The 22,345-nt window shown below is 45.7% G+C and overlaps 1 protein-coding gene across 5 annotated transcripts in view; it reads right to left on the reverse strand.

Moving 5' to 3' along the window:
• The window catches only part of Afap1l2 (actin filament associated protein 1 like 2), a 106,906-nt gene extending 85,064 nt beyond the window's left edge, over positions 1-21,842 (reverse strand). The window contains exons 1-2 of one of the 5 annotated variants that reach the window (XM_076563371.1): positions 21,438-21,711; positions 15,373-15,426 (exon numbers count right to left, since the gene is read on the reverse strand). In XM_076563371.1, the coding sequence (XP_076419486.1) occupies positions 15,373-15,426; positions 21,438-21,453 (70 nt within the window). In that variant the 5' untranslated portion in view covers positions 21,454-21,711. Of the gene's footprint in view, positions 1-15,372; positions 15,427-21,215; positions 21,356-21,437 lie in introns of those variants that run through there. The other 4 variants (XM_015997161.3, XM_076563369.1, XM_076563368.1 and 1 more) reach the window with 4 other exon arrangements.
• Positions 21,843-22,345: the final 503 nt, after the last annotated feature.

The raw sequence follows: 22,345 nt of genomic DNA on the forward strand, positions 1-22,345 counted from the left end.
AACAACTCAGACCTGCCCTGCCGAACAGGGCCCTGCCTGTAAAGCCAACGCACGTGGTCGGAGCTTAAGGAAGCCAGACCCAAGCCTTGACTCGGCACAAGAGGGAACACGTGGCTGCATTTAAGCTTTAGCCGGCTACGCTTTCTTGTGCGTTCTCTCTTTCCCCTCTCTCTCTCTCTCTCTCTCTCTCTCTCTCTCTCTCTCTCTCTCTCTCTCTCTGGATTTACACCTGGGACACTAGGTGGCTGCTTTGAAAATCCCCTCGGATTTCTACTGTTCTACGCAGATTTGGTAAGTCATAATATATCAGATATTTTAAAGGAAACTATCTAAAAGAGAATTTTTTTCCACATTAAAAAACAAATGGGTTTTATGTGTACATTGGAAGAAAATTGGTTTTTGTTCGAAATTTTAGGCAGTCTGGCAATGGAACAACTATATAATATTAGTATTGGTGGAATTATGCACCTCATCACTATAATAATCCACATTTTAATATTTAAAAAGATAGTCAATTTAAGTGCCAGGATAACAGCGTTAGAAGAACTTGTTAAACCTGTAAAAATTCAGACAGAAGAAATTAACAGTGAAGTTGTTTCAAGTCGGGATCATAAGGTTGCAGAAAGAAAGCCTGTTTTCACACAGTCACCCTTAATTTATCCTGTAACAGTACAGCAGATGCCTGATCAAATGGCTACACAAAATACTTGGGCTCCAATTGAAATGTTGGATTTAAAAAGGTTTAAGGAGGCAATAGTATCTTATGGCATGCATTCCCCATATGTAAAGCAAATGTTAAACACTTGGTCAACATATAATAGGATAGTACCACAGGACTGGCGGGACCTCGCACAAGGTGTTCTGGAACCCAGCCAGAGACTTCAATTTCTGACTTGGTTTAAGGAGGAGGCTAAAAACATAGAAAAACAATGGAGGGATAAAGGAGTACAAGTTTGCCAGGATCAGCTTATGGGCGAAGGCCAATATGCTTCAGCACAAGCACAATGTTTATATGATGTCCAAACCCTAATTTTATGTCGAACGGCAGCCTTGAATGCATGGGACAAAGTTGAGGAACCAGGAAAAAAATCTGAGTCATTTACAAAGGTGAAGCAAGGCCCAAAAGAGTCTTTTACAGATTTTTTACAAAGACTGGCTTCAGCAGTAAAGAGAATGGTCTCGGATTCAGAAGCTGGTAAGGCAATAATTGAATCTTTGGCCTTTGAGAATGCGAATGCAGCATGCAAAAGAATAATCAGGCCATTAAGGGCAAGATCTGCACCTATGGAAGATTGGATTAGAGAAACAATTAATGTTGAAGCTGATGAGCATGATGATACATGGGTAGGAGAAGTAATTTCAAAAGGTTTGAGGAGTGTTAGATGTTTTGGATGTGGAAAGCAAGGACATTTGAAAAGGGACTGTAGACAGGTCATTTCCAGAAACAATGTTTCTTCAAGGAACAATGGCAACAGAATGCCCCTTCCTTCTGGAGTATGCAGAAGGTGTGGTAAGGGAAAACACTGGACCAATGAATGTAGATCAACAAAGGACAGACAGGGTAATCCTTTGCCTCAGTCTTCGGGAAACTCCCAGAGGGGCCTCAGGCAGGCCCCCAGTGCAAATCCAGTTCAAACCTTTCCGGCAGCCATAGAGGAAATGCCTGCTCTGGAGAGCGATTAAATAACCAAATGCCTATTGGAATAAATCATGCTGGTCAGAATGATGAAACAGAGAGAATAGAAAATTCAGGAGAAAACATAAAGAAAATTTTTTGGCAAACTTCTATTAATGAACAAAGACCAAAATTAACGATAAAAATAAATGGTGTTTTGTTGTCTGGTCTGGTAGACACAGGTGCGGACGTTACCATAATTGCACCAGAATTTTGGCATCCAACTTGGCCTCTTCAGGAGGTAAACGTTCAACTGTTAGGAATTGGGACATTATCTCAGGTGAAACAGAGTGCAAGATGGCTCGAATGTATAGGTCCAGAAGGACAGAGAGGAAAATTAAAACCATATGTGGCTAACATAACTATGAACCTGTGGGGTCGAGACTTGTTGCAACAATGGAATACTCAGATTAACATCCCTCCAATCTCAGAAACAAATCATAAACTAGCACATGTTACTGAGAGAAATATTAGAAGATATTGTTCTAATGAGTGGTCAAGCCTGTATGGGTCCAGCAATGGCCTTTAACAACAGAGAAACTCCAGGCTTTAGAAGAGCTGGTAGAAGAACAGTTAAATGCTCAGCATATTGAAGAATCAACCAGCCCTTGGAATTCTCCTGTATTTGTTATTAAAAAGAAATCTGGTAAATGGAGAATGGTAACAGACCTTAGGGCAATTAACAAAGTAATTCAGCCAATGGGTTCTCTACAATCTGGGATGCCTTTGCCTACTCTGTTACCAAAAGGATGGCCTCTCATAGTTATTGATTTAAAAGACTGTTTCTTTTCAATACCCTTACAAGAAAAAGACAGAGAAAGATTTGCTTTTACAGTGCCTACTTATAATAATTCTCAACCGGTTAAAAGATTTCAATGGAGGGTCCTCCCACAGGGAATGTTGAATAGCCCAACTCTGTGCCAATATTTTGTACAACAGCCATTGGAAGTGATACGTAAAAAATTTCCTAAATCTATAATTTATCATTATATGGACGATATTTTACTAGCTGACTCAAATGCAGATACTTTAGAAATAATGTTTGAAGAAGTAAAGAAAATTTTGCCTCGCTGGGGATTACAAATTGCTCCTGAAAAGATACAAAGAGGAGATTCTATTAATTATTTAGGATATAAAATAGAGCTACAAAAAATTAGACCCCAAAAGGTGCAAATTCGGAGAGATAGACTACAGACTCTTAATGACTTTCAAAGATTATTTGGAGATATTTCTCATCTACGAACTATTGTTGGGGTAAAAAATGATGAACTGACTAATTTGTTCAAAACCTTAGAAGGTGACAAGGACTTAAATAGTCCAAGAGAATTATCACCTGAAGCTGAGAAAGAATTAGCCTTGGTAGAAAAGAAAGTGCATGAAGGACACGTGAATCGTATTGATCCAAAGCTGGATTGCATTTTGGTTATCTTACCTTCTAGGCGTTCTCCTACTGGAATATTAATGCAGAGGGATAATATTATATTGGAATGGATATTTTTACCAAATAAACCAAATAAAAAATTAAAAACTTATGTGGAAAAAATCTCTGACTTGATTTACAAAGGAAAAATGAGACTTCGTCAATTAGCAGGCATAGACCCAGCAGAAATTGTCGTACCATTAACTAAGGAGGACATTGAAAAATTATGGACAGAAAGTGAACCTTGGCAAAGAGCTTGCAGTAATTTTTTGGGAGAAATTAACAGCAAATATCCCAAAAGCAATAGAATTGATCTTATAAAGAGAGCTGATTGGATCTTGCCTCGAACTGTACGGCAAAAACCCATATCTGGAGTTCGTACATTTTATACAGATGCCAACAAAGAAGGAAAGGCAGGTTACAAATCAGAAAATTTAAGTAAAGTGGTTCAAAGTCCGTATAATTCAGTTCAAAAATCAGAATTGTATGCTATTCTGTTGGTATTAATGGATTTTTCAGAACCTCTCAACATAGTAACTGACTCTCAGTATGCTGAAAGAGTGGTGTTACATATTGAGACTGCAGAATTTATCCCTGATGCTTCAGAATTAACTTCACTATTTATTCAATTACAAGATACAATCAGGAAAAGGAATCATCCTTTATATATAACTCACATTCGATCCCATACTGGTCTGCCCGGCCCTCTAGCACAAGGCAATGATGAAATTGATAAATTATTGATAGGAAATGTGCTGGAGGCCTCAGAATTTCATAAAAAACATCACGTTAATAGTAAAGGTTTAAAAAAGGATTTTTCCATAACCTGGCAACAAGCCAAAGAAATAGTAAAGAAATGTCCTACTTGTTCCTTCTACAATCAGACGCCATTACCAGCAGGATGTAACCCAAAGGGTACTCAGAGAAATGAAATCTGGCAGATGGACGTGTTTCACTTTGCAGAATTTGGAAAATTGAAATATGTACACCACACTATCGATACTTATTCAGGATTTCAATGGGCAACTGCTTTGAGTTCTGAAAAAGCTGATTCTGTAATCACTCATTTGCTAGAAGTTATGGCCATCATGGGTATACCTGCACAAATCAAAACTGACAATGCTCCATCATATGTCTCTGTTAAAATGAAACAGTTTTTTGCTTATTACAATATAAAGCATATTACGGGCATACCACATAATCCTACAGGTCAAGCAGTTATAGAAAGATCAAACAGAACTCTAAAGGATATGCTAAATAAACAGAAATGGATAACAAAAACCCCCAGAAATAGACTGTATAATGCTCTTCTAACTTTGAATTTTCTGAATGCCAATGAGAAAGGAACAACAGCTGCAGAGAGACATTGGATAATAGAAAAAACTACAGAATTAAATCAGCCTATATACTTTAAGGATGTGCTGACCTCAGAATGGAAACCAGGGTATGTATTACATTGGGGACGTGGTTTTGCTTTTGTTTCTACAGGAGAAGATAAGCTGTGGGTACCATCAAAATTGATAAAGGTTCGATTTGAACAAGAGAGACCTCTTAATTAGAGGAGGTGATAGTTCATCAACCAGCATGAACATCCAATTTAAACTAACTTGTATCAATAAAACATGCCTTTTCATTTCATCAGATAATAACTTGCCAAAAAGGAACATCCCCAAAATTAGTCTTGGGGAAAGGTTTTTGTTTTTGTCTTTTAGGAGAATGAAGGTTAAGGAATCTGAAGAACACTGGACAAATGAGACAACTGAAGAAAAGGGACAAATCATCTATCCCAAGAAACAGAGTGAAACGGTGTATGGGTATATATTATCTAAAAAAATTTTATGTCTTCCTAAATGTTTGTTTCTGCTTTTCTCTAAAGATTTAACACTCTTGGTTTTCTAATAGTCCCAGTTCAATTAAAATTTAAAGCTGACTTTGGAGTTGGAGAATGGCTCTCTCCTTCTTTAAAATCAAGCATGTTGTTAAAAGGAAAATGCAAACTCCCTGTATCATGCCAGAATAAGAGCCATCTTCTGCTATGGTACAGGACAAAAGCAAAATTAATTAAGGGACTATTCTATTACTAATCTCAACTCTTTGATTCTATTCTGATTCTTTAAACTTTTCTCAAAGTATAAATTTTATATCAAAATTTACAAGATTAATATATATATATACATTTTAAACTTTGTTAAGATATGAATGGTCACATAGAGTACTAACTAATTCTAGAAAAAAGGCTAGCTGCATATATATGTTTTTTTGTGTTCGAGTCTCTTATCAGTTTTCTGCAGGAAATCATGGCCAGGCCTAACATCAACTGAAGTCTCCAGAAAGAAGATGGGGCCCCACAACAACAACAATTCCACGTGGACAATAATAATATCATTAAGCTGACAAACATCATCCATAGATCAGCTTTGAACTACAAGGTGCTCAGAGCAAATTTGAGATGACTAGCTGAGATGATCCAGTCTCAAAGACTACTTGAATAAGGACTTGAGATAAACCCTCAACTTTGGCATTATACACAGACTGGATAATGAAGGATATAGTTACCTCTCCTAGAATTTGACAATTAACCTAAAATTTTTCTTTCAGGATAAAGAAAACTTCGCCCATACCCAGCAGGAAGCAATTTTAAGAATACGACGCCCACATTCCCAAAGAGGTGGTGTGGGGCGGGTGATTTTTTGGTCTTTTTAATGGGTTTTGGGTCTGGGATAATTTTCAGTATTTAGGGGGGTTGGTTACAAGTTATTGTCAAGGGTTAGGAAAAAGGCTAAGCAAAGGAGATTAGATTTAAGGTTCTTGTTTAAAAAAAAAAAGAGAAAGAAAGAAAAGAAAAAGACAATTACTAGTTTTAAATACTTTACATTGGATTGAATTGTTTTATATTGTACACAAATTTGAAACTGATATTGTTAGAAAATGCTATATGTATATTTCTAATTGTATTTATTCCATCCATTTAACAATGTAATGCAAATTTCTGATCCTTGAATGTTATTATTATCAACTATTAGGATATAAAGAAATGAAAGCTAGTAGTTAGACATTATCATAGAACTTGTAGTCATATTAGATATGTTTTAAAAATTGAGCAGAGATGTTTTAGACAGGTCATCTTCAAACCCTTCAGAGATCTACAGAATATGGCATTTAAAATGTTTTAATAACTTAGAAAATTTTTCTTTTTTGAGACATGTCGGCTCCTGGCAGTACCAATCTACTTTAGAGAAAATATGGGCATTGAAGAAACTGCATATGGAGTCAACTTTCATTCTGGCAAAAGTTAGCCACTGGACAACAAAGTATCCTCGAATCAACAGGACAAAATGGACAGACAGATCACGAAACAAGGGACTACTGATTCTTGCCAAAACAAGTGTGGTTATGGCTTTATCAAAAGGCATCTTCTGAGGCCAGGACAATATGGCCCCATCCCTGAAGTGGCCTTCGCATCCGGAAAAGGTACGGTGCCCGTAAAGGTACGGTGCCCTTTTCTTCGAAGGCAGCTTAACAGGCAGAGGGCCGATGGATTCTGTTGTACAATGGAACAGCAGCTGAAAGCTCATGCCTCTCAAAAGTAGACTGGCATTTAATAGAGGGATGTGGAGAAGAAGGGGATGCTGAGATGAAGCCATATATACACAGCCAAGAAGAATGGACAGCTGAATTAAAAAACTGTCAACAATTTCCAGAATTTAAAATCCTGAATCATGACAGGACACTAGTGGAATTCAGGTGTTTCTGGTACGTGGACTGCTCTCACCCAATGTGAGGTTGAACTGTTGACCTTGTGTACATCCTACTTCACAAATGAGTCTGTCAGATACACTAAGCCTATAGGCTGAAGATGATGCCCCAACACTGCGGAGAAACCTCAGGTGACTGCCCAGGCAGCTGGCTGTTTCTGTCAACTCACAAAATTTTTTGGAAGTTGCTTGCATGCACTTCCTGTTTTTATTTTTGTTAGCTACTATTATTCCCTTCTTGGGTCTCTGAGGGAGTTGAAGTTTAGTTAGTTATGGTTGAAGATTAGTTAGTTATAGTTGAAAATTAATTAGGATAGAAAGTACATTAGATACATCTTGGATTTACCAAAATAGGATAGATAATGGAATTATTTTCTCTGATTTGTCAAATACCTGTTTAGGTATTTATTACTTGTATATATTGTATATAGTTATTGTACTTTTGTATATAGTTTTTCTTTTGTTAGTTATAACCTTTTGCTTTCTTTTTCTTTTTATTAAAATAGAAAAGGGGAAATGTGGTGATAATCTAATTGTACTGAATTATTATTTTGATTGTATGTTAATAAATAAAGTTGTCTGGGAGTCAGAGCTATTAGAGCCATAGCAAGAGTGTGGCGGTGGTGGCACACGCCTTTAATCCCATAGATATCTGTGTGTTCAGGGTCAGAGCTATTAGAGCCATAGCAAGAGTGTGGCGGTGGTGGCACACGCCTTTAATCCCATAAGATCTCTGTGTGTTCAGGGATACAGCCAGCATTGGAGACATATGCCTTTAAGACCTAGGGGGCTGTACATTCAGACAGTGACGAGGCAGTCATGTGTTTGGGTTTACAACCAATGAGAAGGCAGAACAACATACTTTAAAAATACGAACCGACAGGAAGTAGGTCTCTTTTCGCGAAGCTGGGACAGCAGGAGGAAGGGTGAGATTTTAGCTCTGAGCTCTGAGTTCTCGGCTTTCTCTTTTACATTGTTTCTGTGTTTCTTATTTAATAAGACGGTTGGTTACATCTACATCTTTCTGTTCTGTCTTCTCATTGGTTGTAAACCCAACCACATGACTGCCTTGTCACTGTCTGTAAGTACCGCCTTCCAGGTCTTAAAGGCGTATGTCTCCAATACTGGCTGTATCCCTGAACACACAGAAATCTACCTAGCTCTTCTAACCACCACGCTCTTGCTATGGCTCTAATAGCTCTGACCCCAGGGCAACTTTATTTATTAACATAAAATTAAAATCACATTTCAGTACAAATAAAATATCACCATAAATTATAGCATCAACACAATGGCTATGGCCATTGAGAATTGAGCAAGTTACACTGAGGAGGGCTAAAAGCCATGTGTGTGCACACACGTGTGTTAGGAAGAATGATAGTCAGGACAGCCAGACTGAGTAAACTTTTAACAAATAAGCTTGACAGGCAGTACTGAGGGGAGGGCATTCTGGCCCATGGTCAAGCACTTGCAGAAGTCTACCACAGATGTCTACAAGGAGTCTAGTATGTCCACCAAAAAGGGTGGAGCCAGGATCATTGCAGAAGCTAGGCATACAGGAAGTGGGCTGTGTATCAAAGAGGCCCAGTTTGTCTTAAGTACAGACCAGAAGCCAATCTATCCCCTTGCTTTCCATTGGAAAATTACTGTAGGCACTCTCTATACATGGGAAGAAGGCCTAGTCAGGGGCCTAAAGAATCCAGGCTGGTCTTCGTTATGGCAACAATATGCTTACATCTATGAGAAACCCACAGAGAGAAAAGACTAGAAAGACAAGGGTTCCTGTGCGTCAAAGTTAAGAGCATCAGTGGGGGAGGAGACCTTCACGGACAGTCCATACCACTCAGAAGGAAATTGCGCGTTCCCTTTGCCCGTCAGTTCACGGCCACAACACTCCCATTGCCAAGTGTACCTGCCTTGAAAACGTATGGAGTACAGACATCAGTGATGCACTGGAATCTCACCCAAGTGCCAGCCAGGACCCTTGCCAGCCGGCTCCTCCCTCCTCAACCTTCATTATTTTCATACTCTATAATGCCAATATTTTTTTAAAAAGCCATTTGTAGAGAATGTTTGCTCTAAGCTATTGACCACCTTTGCTTTCTTTCTCCCACTAGGGAGAATGACATCCAGCAGCCAGTCATGAAGACGCACAAGAGGCTGTGGGAGAACTGAGTCCTTCCAACCCTTCAGAGCCAGACCTCCTGCAGTCCCTCCCTCGATCTCCCTTCATGCCGCTTTAGCCTTGCCCTCTCCAGGAAAATCATCTTCTGGTCAACATCTTATGCTTTCAGAGTATTAGACAGATGCTCAAGTCTGGGCTGCCATCAGTCACCTCCCCACAACACACACACACACACACACACACGCACACGCACACGCACACGCACACACACATCATACCTGATATCTGGAAATGCTTAGGTTTGCAAAGAGAAGAGGACAGCTAGACCTCCCCAAGACAGACTCCCCGTGTCTTTCTATCCCACCAAAGCTATTCCCAGCATTTTCCCTACATTATTTCACTCTGAGATGATTCCCAGCCCCTAGTGCCAAGGACAAAAAAGTCATCACCTGTCTCCAAGGCTGCCTACATTCTTGGGGACAAAAGGCTCACACGTATATAATACCAAAGTCCATGTCAGGGTGACCAGGACTGACCCACCCCTTACCCTGGACAGGTGGCCCCATGGGCTCCAGCAGAGAAAGTGGGCTTCTGCTTTCCTCTTTTGTCTCCCCACACACTTGGAGTACAAGCATTCCACAGCCCTGCCTGACATCAGAGCAAAGCCCACGTGCTCAGGACTTAGCATTAGCTCCCTTTCCTGTGTCAGTGAAAGCAGCAAGTAAGGACAGGCGCCGCGGGGAGAGGAGGTGCTTCTGGAGGGTCCCATCTCGAAGACAGCCGCTGAAATTCTCCCTCTGAGAACAGAGCGCCTCCCCTCCCTTGAGGGAAGCAGCTAGACAGCAGCCAGGTGACACCTGGGCCCCATAACTCTAAGAAATCTGATCCCGGTCGGAAGTGTTTACAGTTACACACACCAAATCAGCATCATGTGATAGAGATGGGCGCTTGCCCACTGGGAAGTCAGAAGGTCAATGGGAAAAATTATTTTAGTCTGTGTTGAGCCTTCATGTTTGCAACTTTTATCCAAACAATGCAGAGTTCTCATGCTCCCGCCCCGCCCCTGTGTGCCCATTCCCTCCTCTGGATGGTGGCAGAGGGGCTGTGCACAGGCTGAGACTGCAATCCCACCCTCCCCATGGCCTGCAGCTCACACTGCTGCTAAAGACGGGGAGGGACCGGGACAGGGACAGGGACAGGGAGAGGACACTTCTGGTCACGATGCACCAGCCTGCGTTAAACTCGATGGGGTTTCAGGTTAGTAAGTACACATTTCTGAGGAGGAGGAGAGAGGTTGGCATTGTTTACACAGGTCCTCCATTTCCCCAGAGGGAATGCTGAGGTAAGCCCTGTGCTCAGAGGGAAATGCCCTTTCTGAACTCAGGCTCCATCTCTGAACAAAGCTGGCATGAAGGAGGGTGGGCGGGGCCCAGGCAAGTATCCCCAGAACACACCCGGGGGTGGGAGCAGACACCCCAATCCAAGGAGTTGTCCTCTGACCCCCATACGTGCATCATGGCGTGTGTGCACCCCATCCCCCCATGTGTCTGTCTGTCTGTCTGTCTGTCTGTCTCTCTCTCTCTCTTTCTCTCTCTGTATTTCGCTCTGTGTCAAACAATAAATAATTTTTTGAAGAAAGAAGAGAGAATGGACATGGGAAACAATAAAGAGGGAAGAATGAGAAATTGTAAGTTGAGAGGAAGAGAGAGAGGGGGTGGCTATCAAAGAAGAAGATACAGGCTTGCACCCCCAACAGGACCCTCGGAGCACCCACAGCCATGCTTGTGCAGACTGTTTTAGGGTGTGTCCTGCATTCCCAGTGCCAGGTCTCAGGACATCTAGGGTGGTTGGTAGTCATGTGAACTCCAGAGAGACACTGGTCCTACCCAGCTGAAGTGCCTATGGTGGCTCCCTCAGAAGGCCACCAAGAGCTCTAGAAATGTGGAACTGTCGTAGGTCTATGCTGCAACTGCACTTCACTGCCCTATCCACCATGACCTTCAGCCACAAGTCCAATAATGACCATGACAGAGGGCCTTATCTTTAAAACATGTCCAGGTCAAGATGTCAAATAAGCGTTCCAGGCAGTCCAGAGTGGATCAGAGCTTGCAGAGCCTGAGGTCAGCAGTTACACAGAGCCCAGTATGGTAGGGCACAGAGTGAAGTTGCTAATGACCACCCTGCCATGACTCAAGGACCAGAGGCCTACATCAGGCATCCAAGCAGAAGGCATGAGGTTGTCTAATAGTTAGTGCTTCTGCGAGATACTTTCCACTCTATCTCCTTAATTCCTTCCACTTGTGCAAAATATAACTGTATTAGTTACTTTTTATTGCTATGATAAAACACAGACCAAGGGCTGGAGAGATGGCTCAGCAGTTAAGAGCACTGGCTACTCTTCCAGTGGTCCTGAGTTCAATTCCCATCAACCACATGGTGGCTCACAGCCATCTGTAATAGGGTCTGATGCTCTCTTCTGGCATGCAGGCATATCTGCAAACAGAAATACTCATACCTAAAAACATATAAATGAATAAAATTTAAAAAAAAAAAACACTGACTAAAAACAACTTGGAAAGGAAAGGGTTTATTTCATCATACATTTCCAGGTCATAGTTCATCATTGAGGGATGTCAGGGCAGGAGCCATGGAGGAACACTATTTACTGGCTCCCTCACCTGTCCCTCCTCAGCTACATTTCTTACACAGCCCAGGCTCACCAGCCTAGGGATGGTGCCATCCACCACTGGCCGGGCCCTTGCACATCAATCATCAACAAAGACACAGACATGGCCGTAGGTCAATCGTAATTAAACAACTCCTCAACTGAGGCTCCCTCTTGGTTGTGTCACGTTGTGTCACGTTGACAATAAACACCTACCAGCACAACAGCCAAGCAGAAGGTGTTGTAAACCACGTCGTCTCCATTGGCAGAAGGCACTATAAACTACATCGTCTCTAGTGTTTCAAAAACATGCCAGTTGGGAATGCCACAGAAGTATTCACAATGCAAAGAACCACAGGGTAGGGTGGCGCTGTCCCCAGGGCATAGATGAGTCTGGGATTAGGACAGAATGTTTACCGCAGGAGAACCCAGACTATAAAGATGAAGCTGAGATGCCCCAGGCAAGCTTGCCACCCAACAGTTCCTGGCCCTGCAGCCAGGGACACCAAGCGCCCTAGAGAGTCCCTTCCACAAGACCACATTTGAAATTCAGTAAATCAGCTCAATATGTTCTAGCACTGTGGGGATCAAATAAAAGAAGCCAGTGAAACCCTCGAACAATAAGCTCATTCAACACAATCTCTTCTTCTGCCCCCATCTGGGACTTGAATACAGTTAACATGAATAAATCCTGTTGTATAAGAACTGGGGGTGGGGGTGGGGGTGGGGCAAAGAGGGTGGAAGATGGGAGGAAATGGCAAACGTCCAGCTTGCAAGTCTAACAGGATGGCTGACAGTCCCCCAAACCCAAGGGACGTCGGTGTGACAGGCTAGCCCTGAGAGGGCGGTTCTACCTGCTGACCGGTGAAGCAGCACCTGTAGCCCCCCACGTGCCCCCAGACGCCCCGGTATGTAAGCTAGCCCTCCAGGTTTTGTACTCAAACCAGAAGCAGACCCCAGGGCTTGCCCAGACTTGGTCTTTCTCAGGGGCACCAGCCACAGCCAGACCTGACCCCATGTCAAGGGCTGTGTCTCCAGGAAGAGGGTCAAAAGTGTTACCCTGTCACTGCACACCCAGCCTGCCGACGAACTAAGACAGGAGGACTCACCAGCTATTGCCTGTTAATTCTGCCGGGATGCCCAGGAGGGGGGACAGAATTGCCATTGGGGGTGACCAGTGGTTTGAACACGTCAGTGTTTAAAAAGGGATGTCTGTGTGAAATTCCCCAGTGTAATTCACATTTGAACATGATCTTGTCCACATGATCCTCGTGGCTAGATGTTCCATGGACATCCACCACGTTATACTTAATAAAGATGCAAAGGCTGTCCCCAGACAGCTAGGGCACAGAACCAGTGACATTCACCCAAAGAACAGACCAATTCAACATGCTTGGTTTAGAAAAGGAAAGCACCAGATAAGTATGGTGAAGACTAATAATTTGTCCCCTGTGTCACAAGGCTCAGCCCGGCCTGGAGACATCCTTTACATCACCTGGGACTGAGTTGTGTTATTTTGCTGCCCCGTGGCTTCTTCCCCCTCCAAATAAGCCCTGACCTAATACCTGCTAGTACAACTGCCAATGCCAGAAAGTCAACAGAGAATGGATGGTGGCGGAGCCTGGACACTCCATCCCAGCTCAATAGCCTTCTCAGTGAAAAGAGAAAACTACTGCCACAGTCACGGTGGTGGAGCCACACGTAGCTAGCAGCAGAACACCCAGGGTGCTGCCCAGGGCTTCCTTACCCAGGGTCCTCTTGGGCTCACCTGCTCTCTGGTGTTTAGGAGAACTGATTTTGTAACAAAAGGAATGCTTCCATCATTATGTTTTCTAGAAGTCTCCACTTCTCAGGATACAGTCAAAGCTGAGTCTATGTGTCAAACTAGAAATCTGCACTACCTCCAGCACCAGGACTCAGTTTCCCCTGAATTCCTGTAATGACTCGGTGTATTGAGCGCATCCTCCATCTCACAAGGCGGGCAGCACCATGGACTGTGATTTTGTTAATAAAGGCAGCAACTTGATGTGAAATAAAATGACAGAAAACATCAGCAGGACACACTGTCAAGATGGACAGTGGCCACGAGTGAGCAGGAGTTTGTAAAAGGCAGTTTTACCAAGGTATGGTTTATTCACAGAGGAAAACAAACCTGCCCTGTTAGCTGGACCGTAAACATAGCTGTCCAACCACAATAAGGAGGTTGGACATTTCTATCAGTCATGGCACTTATTGTGTTATGTCCTATTGCAGACTACCCCATCCCCCAGGGCAGCCCTGGTACCCACAGAACTGATTCACGTTCTCTGTAGGTAGTCTGGCTTTTTCTAGAAAGCTGTAAAAGCAAACTGAACTGTGTAGGCTCCAGAGCCTGCCTCCTTCCACTCGGCATCCTGCAACCACCAGAGACTGTTACAACCACTTTTAGTTTCAGACTTTCACTTTCTTATTGGAGAGATGAAACACTGCGCTCCGGCTTGCCTTGGCTGTGAAGATTCAGATTCAACAGCTGAGGTTTGGGGATAGGGTGAGCCCCTACCCCAGTTTTCCCAGGGCCAAGGAGTTTCCTGGGGGTGGGGTTCCAGGGGGCAAGACCAAGAAATCCGTTCAGGCAAACCAGAACGGCTGGTCACTTGACTTGGGGAAGCCACCTCCCAGGGTAAACTGCTCCACGGCTCCATGGGATTCCTTCTGGTGCACAGCTGAGTGCTCTCTCCGGCTAGCAGCTGGCTCTATTTCCTCGGTTTAACACTAAGCAGAAGGTTCCTTTGCAGTCTGCTAGTGCTGACATTCCATGCAAGCGCAAGGCCCTCCACCAGGCCCACAGCTGGCCTGGAGTCCACAGGAGGCCTTAGGAGGAACTGAGTTTCTGTTGTCTCAACCTCACTTAGGTCCTAGCGAGACAGACCCCTGACATCAGTGCTCTGCCTCACTCTGTCCACCCCAGGCCAGAGCTATGCTGGCTCCACCCACATGTCTGGGCATTATTCTCCATACCCTCCACTTGGCCGAGTTTGAGCTTAGTTTACTTGGAGATTAAGTAAAGAAAATGAGAATCAATTGAGAGCAAAGAACTCACAGCTCCTGCCGGAATTTATAGGTCTCCCCTACATAAACTCACTGAGTAATCAGAGAAACTCAGGCAGGACCAGGATACAAGGCTCAGGAGATGGCAAGTCCCTGTCTATCTTCCCAGCTGGCCTACGTAGAAGGGAGCAGATGGTGCCTTTGGAAAGCTAGGATGCTTTGCCTGATACTCCTAACTCTAAGCTCCACCAAACTTTACCAAGGATCCGCACAGCTGAATCTAAATTTACTGAGGATCCACACACACCTCAAGGGCAGAACCACACCACAGAAGTTCCCACAGATACCACTATCTGTTCTCCTGACTGAACACAACATCATCCTCGGCAAAGTATTTACCAGTGGTTCTTGGGTTATTCCTCCAGGCTGTCTGGGAGTGGGTTAGGGATCAGTAGCTTACCCATACAGAAACAAGGCCCAGAAAGATTAATTGACTTGCCCAAGGTCGCACAGTATGTTAGCGGCAGAAGGCAGATTAGAAGCTCCAGCCCCTGTGGCCTCGGACCAGAGCCTGGTGGCTCCATGGGGTCCCCCAGCCCTCCATCCACAGCATGGGCAGACCAGGCCTCCACCCACAGGAGGCCAGCAGGCCAGCTCTCACAGGAGCTGAGCGGCTGCAGAGGGCACAGACAGGCTCATACTCACAGGCAGAGACCTGCAGCATCCTCCTCTGCATCACCAGACAGCAACACCCCTGTGCTGGAACAGACAGAGAGAAGACTCAGGTGGCTGCAGCTGAGGGCAGCCCCGGCACATCCTTCCCCACTTCCAGAATTTGGCTCAAAGACTTTCCTTCCTTTATTTTTCTGAACCAGGTCTGCTCTTGAGAAGCAAGACACTAGACAGTATGTGCTCTGTACTGACACTCGTGTATCCACCCGTTTATCCTCACTATGTGCTCGTAGGGGCCGAGGGCTGGGCGTGGTCTCTTGGAAGGCAGAGACAAAGTCCCTATCTTGACAGAGTTTAGCTTAGCAGGGAAAATAGATGTATATAATTATAAGACCAAGTGACATCAGTTCAGGACATTTGTTGCATGTCTACCACATGTCATGTATTCCTGAGGCCCTACCTAAAGTGGCAAGGAGACCTGGGAAGCCATGACGGCTTTGTGGAAGACAGACATGGGGCTGGGTCCTAAAGATGGAGGGGCGTTTAACTCAGCAGCTGTCCCCTTCCTAGCATGAAGACACCGACAAGATTATGACATTGCTCCCAGAACTTTTTTGTAGATAAATTCCTCAGCAGGAATTCTCCTTTTACAAACTCAACTGTCCGTAGCCTGTCACTGACCCTATGAACTGTTGCTTACCCTCTGTGGACTCAGTAGCCCTGCCTCTCAAATGGGACTGACTCATCCCCTATTTCAAACCTTAGCACTGGCCTTAACTATCTTTGGAGACACAGTGACATACAAGTCCTTCAAAAATGAATTCTTTCCATACTTGACAGCATTCTCTTTCCCACCAAGTCTGCGACTCCCGTCTCTCAACAGGAAATCGGTTTTATTTATAAGAAGTACAATCCTAAACTGACCTTTGCTGGCAGCCCCATCCATCCCCTTCCTCCCTCATTTCACTGTCTTCTCAAAAACATTCTCCCTCTGAGTCCTCAGTGGCCACAAAGCAGTGAGCCTGGACCGGTGCTTGAAAAACCACAGAAGGGGGTGGGGCTGCCAGCATGACACACGACAGCTGCTTTCCAGACGGGGAAACTGAGGCCTCGAAAGATCAGTGCCTGGTCCAAGGAAGCATACAGCATGTAGGTCACTGGGTCTCTGGGCTGCTGTGTTCTCCACTCTGTCACCATGCTGTCCCCTCTGGTGGCAGCCACAGTGCCCTTCTCCCTAGCTTAGGAAGAGTCTCCCTCCCCCGAAGGACGGATGCCTTCAGAGGAGCATTTCCTGTCGTTAAAGGGGTTTGGAGGAAAACCCGCACAGCTTTCTCAGCTTTGAAGCTCCTTGGCCCATCCTGGCCCTTTAATTGTGCTGGAAGCAGCCCAGTTCCCAGGGCTCCTACCCCATCAGGAGAGGGGAAGGGCCCAAAGCTGAATTCCTGGCTCCTGGCTCTTCAGCACCAACATGACCTCTCCCACTTTCTGTTTTAGACTATTTCGCTACCAGGCTCCCACACAAAGAGCTTCAAAGTCAGGAGTGCCCAGGGTCAAGTACAATGAGCAGACTTGGAGCTGAGGCCTGCAAAGCATGGAGACTTGGACATTGTGTTTAAACAGTGATCACACACCTCTGTTCAAAGCCGACACTGGCTAAAGGCAAATCACATCACATTTCTGCAGGCATCAGAAGACACACCAGGGCACATCTACACTATCCGCTCCACGCCTGCTCTCGGTTTTCAGGTGGAGGATGTGTACTGAATTCTAGTGGGCCCTCCACAGCTATAGGTTCTGTGGCCTTAGAGTCAGCCAAGCCAAGATCCACCACACTGGGGTGGGGTAGGGAAATACTATGTTGTTGATGATGTGCACTGTGTATTTCAGCCTACAACAGTTGCAACTATATTAAATGTGTACTGATTTCCTTGTCATTGTTTCCTAAATGCTACAATACAGAAACTACATACATTGTAACCTGGAGATGACAGAAAGCAGTTGAGAGGGTATGGTGCCTCATGTGCAAGTCCTACACCACCTTAAGGACTTGAGCATCATCAGATCTGGGTACCCCTGAAAGTAGTTCTGAGGAGCAAACGGACTCGTGTGTGTGTGTGTGTGTGTGTGTGTGTGTGTGTGTGTGTGTGTGTGTGGTTATCTTCCTCAATTGCTCTCCACCTTGTTTTTTTTGGAAATTAGTCTCATGGGGACTTTTAGCTTGCCGATTCAGCTACCCTGGCTGGCCAGCACACACCACCATATCTGGCTTCTTACATGGGTGCTAGGGTTATGAACACAGGTCTTCATGCTTCCATGGCAACCGTCTCCCCAACCTACTCCTCTATTTTCCTATTTGATGTTTCCTTCTTTCTTTCTTTCTTTCTTTCTTTCTTTCTTTCTTTCTTTCTTTCTTTCTTTCTTTCTTTCTTTCTTTCTTTCTTTTTTTCTTTCTTTTTAAGTAAATATGATTCTCAACTTCGGATCACATTAGAATCACCTGAAGAACTTTGAAAACTGCAATGCCCAAACCGTACTCTAGACATTGAAATCTGACTGTCTGCTGGGACCTTTAAAGCCCTACCTTCCCATGCCCTACAAATACCTGGTTCCATATACAGCTGAGGCTAAGAACCTTCGTCTAGGTCAGACATCAACAAGGAAGAAGCAGAGCTCTTGGGCACAGAGGAAAGATCACTCCTGAAGGGAAGCTATAAATTATCAGTCTGCTTTCTTTCCCTTCATTATTTTTTTTTCTTTTCAGACCTTCCCTGACCACCGCTCTCAAGATTTCCCAGCAAGCTCTAAACATGTTGTTTTCTAGACAATAGTTCACAGCTCCCTCCAAACTCCTGTGCCATAAAGTCACCCAAGGAAGCAGTAATCAGACTGAAAAAACAAAGGCAGGAAGATTCATCGCCACAACCATTTTAGATGGGATTGCTCCTGTCTAAAATGAAGTCTGTACATCTCAGCCAGGCTAGTTAGGATCCAAGTGTGATGCAACTTCAGGAAGCTTCTGCATGATGTTCCAAGTGTAATCCACAGATAGTAGGTCAGTCATATTTGGCCCTGAACCCACTCACCAGCTGGGAGAGCAATAGGAACCAGGATCCTTGACTGCATGGGGTGAGGTCAGCCAATGGGCTCACGCACAGTGATACAGGATGCTCTTAAGAGAGTCATAAATATATAAACACTCAAGGATGGGAGCCTTTTCAAGGCACCCTGTCAGACTTGGCACTGAATCTTGGACACTTGTAGGGGTCTTACTGCTTATACAATGCCAAAGAGATTCCCATGCAAGGCACAGCAACTTAACCAACACTTTATAGCAATTTTCAGAAAAGCTTTCTTTCTTTGGGAGGGGATCCTCACTTACTCCCACACCCCTTTGTCTTTGCTTGGGAAAGCCATGGCGATCTAGTAGAAGGGGTTAGAAAGAACTGGAAGAAAGGTCTGGAAGTTTTTATAGTATTAAATACTGGGAGATATTTCAGCCATCCTTAAGCTTCCTCAAGACAATTGAAAGTTAGCCCAGAGCCCAAAAACACCAGCTATTTGGGGAGGAGGTGCAATGGATAACAGTGAGGCTGTGGACATGGAAAACGGATTTCTCCTACCAAAACAGCTTTCTAAGCCTTTCAAATTAGAGAAAACACTTTTGGATTCTGAAGACAATTATGAGCAATTCTACCTATGTGACAAAGAGAGCTCAAAAATGGAAATTTTGAAACACGAAAGCATTGAAATTTTAAAAAAATGTCAGATACCATCAGAATTTTTTGACCAATTTTACAAAAGTTCCAAGAGCCCAGATAAATCTTTTTTTCCCTATTTAACTTTATCATTTAAACCATTATACCTATTTATTCTGTGACTATTCAGTCTTACCTTAAAAATATGGTGTGTGTGTGTGTGTGTGTGTGTGTGTGTGTGTGTGTGTGTGTGTGTGTGTATGTGTGTTGGAACTCAAACCCAGGGTTTTACACATACCAGGCAAGGGTTTTAACACTGCTACACCCTAAAACCTTACCAAAAAATGTAAAGGCCCCAGTGTCTGACAAGCAAGAGTAACCTGGTTCTAGCCAGGTTCCTGGTTTACCAGCCATGGCACTTAGCAAAAATTTTGCAGACAGGAATTTGCATTCATTGAGTTCCCAAAGCAGGACTCATCTGCCTCTCCTGAGTACAGAGAATGTAATATGCCTGAGGTTAAAAGATCCCTACATTCTTCCCAGAAAAATTAGCAGATATTAGCAGCATGACATCAGTGAGATTTGAAGTCATTTCTTCTGAGAGTCAACTGAAGCCGGGTGGTTGGATTCTCCTTTACAACCCAGGTAATCCTCAAGTCTGTCAACTTATCGACCTCTAGAGCATACATCTGCTTCCAAAACATAAACACTGACCTGAAACCAAGTTCTCTTCAGTTAGCAGGAAGGCCCTACCTAACTGAGCCTGGTGGAGGATAAGATTTTTCAGCCCCCAGGAGAGAAAGATAAACTAAGCAGATTTTATCCTGACAAGGGCCAATTCAGAAACTATTTACACAAAAACCTGCAGGTGAACCCTAGGCCAACAGACGCCCACCTGTTGCCTGTTAACTAACTTGAACCAGTTTGATGCTTGGGCAAAGTAGCTTGCAACCTGGATCCTCCATTTGGGGCCAACATCTGCTTCAACTTCACAATCCCCCGGGGAGCTGAAGGAAGACACCCAAGGCCTCAGTTCCCCCAGAGAGGTTCCCTCCTTAAGGAGAGGGGCTGTGGCTGCCAGTGTTTGAGACTGCATGAGGGCAGTCTCAACCCTTCCCGAACAAAACCGACTAGATTCCACCGGAACTTAGATAAGACCGCGGGGTTAGACTTGGGAGCGAGGCTCCAGTGAGAGGTCACGGAAAGAAACCGAAGCTTGCTAAGTGATTTCCTCTGGCGCCCCGCCCCCGCCCCACGGATCTCAGTGCCTAGACACAGGTGAGTCTGGCGGATACCTTACTCGTCACTAAGGATTCTGATGAGAAAACGCAAAAGGAAAGTCAAAAGACGTTACTTGTTTAGGAAAACGTCCCTTCCGCACAGGTCCCCTAATGTAATTTCCATAAATAAACGATAAAGGGCGAGATTCCTTGGAAATCTGAGCGTTCGCCTTATTACCCTCCCAGGGGAAAACAAATATAGAAGCCGAATTTCCTTTCGCAGGTTTAGCCTCAACAACCCCCCCCCCCGGGGGTGGGGCGAGGGAGGTCAGTGCAAGAGGCTTTTCCCAGAGGAAGGCATGTGAGGGCCGCACCGAAATATCCGCTTCAGGGACGGCACCTTGAACCCCGTTTCAAAGGACCTACTATCCAAGGCTTCTGGACTCCAGCCCCGGGGCTCCAAAACCCTTCGGGCATATCCGGACCGGCCCGCCCACCAGGGTTTGGCCAAGATCCCTGGCCAGAGCCAAATTCAAGCTCGCTCAGCTGCCAGGACGCCTACAGGCGCTCCACCTGTTGGGCAGCCCCCTGGGCTCCTAACCCACACCTCATGCAGCTCGGGGGTGCAGGGTCCGCAAGGGGCTGGGAGAGGCACGGTTACCAAAGTGGTGGAGAGTCGGACCTAGCCAAGAACAGAACAGCAGGCCACCCCACCACATCAAGAGCTTCTTCCCTTACCACCCGACAAAGCTTATCCAGGAATCGGCAAGAAGCCGCCTCAGCAAGGTAGCACCCATCGAAAGGACCCCACAACTCGCCCTTCTGCCCCCAGCAGCCCCTCATTGTTTAGACCTTATTTGGGCCCCCTCGACTGTAGACATCTTTTCCTCGAGGCAAACTAGGGGAATGACGGGATGACTCCGGACACATCCTCGATTCTCCAACAGGCGAGAAGCCTCACCTTGACCTCCAGGTAGAGAGACCCCAGGCGCCCAGGAAGATCAAAGGGCGCGCGGACCGTGTTCTAAGCCTAGGAGCCCACCGCCCTGCCCGCGGAGCCTCGGTCACCCCCTCTTGGGCTGCGGTCCTTTCATCGTAGACAGCCCATTCTGGTCACCTGAGTCCAGGCGACAAGCCCCCGCCCTCTTTCCCCGGAACAAGGAGGTGCGCCCGGCGCCCTCACCTTTGTAGCGCTCCATCCCGGCCACGGCGTGCGCTCTCAGTGCTGCGATCCGCTCCGCGCGGCGCTCTCGGCGCTGGGTTCCGAGTCCCGGCTGCGCGCTGGCCCCTCCCAATGAGGTCACGCTCGCCGCCCGACCTCCTGGAGTGGCCGCCGCGCCCCCAGCCCTTCGATCCGGTCTCCACCCGGGCGAGTCCCCCTCGACAGCGCCAGGGATCTCCGCAGCCGGTCCGGACAGTTGGCGCTCGTGTCCTCGCGCACCCCGCACTGGGCTCCCCGCCTCGGCCGCAGATCACTTCCTCCAAGTTGGCCTGAGGGCGGTGGCGCGAAGGAGAGAGACTGGGACGTCCTCAAAGCTTGGAGGAGGCTCCCGGAGCAGAGAGCTCCGGTAGGTCTCCACCGAGATCTGTTTTCTCAAGTGCGGGGACTGCGAACCCAATGCCGGGAGGAGGAGACTGAGGGCCAGCGAGGAGGAGGAGACGGACGTAGAGCGCCTCCTGCTTGACCCCTCGAGCCAGTGCGCTCATGTCCAGCTCCCTCCAGGATGCGCCACTTGAGCACAGAAGCGGAGTACCGATCTCGGTACTCCTGGCCTGGCACCTGTGGATCGCGCATACCTTGGGGCACAGGAAAACGTCTACCTGCAGCCTGCTCCCTACTCCCAGGTTTTGGGGGCATCTGTAGCCGAGGCTTTCCTGGGGAGGACAAGAGTGTTTGGAGCCTCCTCAACAAGCTTGAACTTCCTGAAAAGATAGCACCTGTCCTGAGGCGCATGAGTCTGATTCTCGACTCTGCATCGCCTCCACCGAGGAGCCATTTCCATCCTCCTCCAGGCCTTCCGCACTCCTAAATCCTCCCAAAAGATCCACGCCTTCCTTTAAACGTTTGGGTTTTCGCTTTTTAAAACGTGC

The sequence above is a fragment of the Peromyscus maniculatus genome, chromosome 1, assembly GCF_049852395.1.
Source record: "Peromyscus maniculatus bairdii isolate BWxNUB_F1_BW_parent chromosome 1, HU_Pman_BW_mat_3.1, whole genome shotgun sequence".
NCBI lineage: Eukaryota > Metazoa > Chordata > Mammalia > Rodentia > Cricetidae > Peromyscus > Peromyscus maniculatus.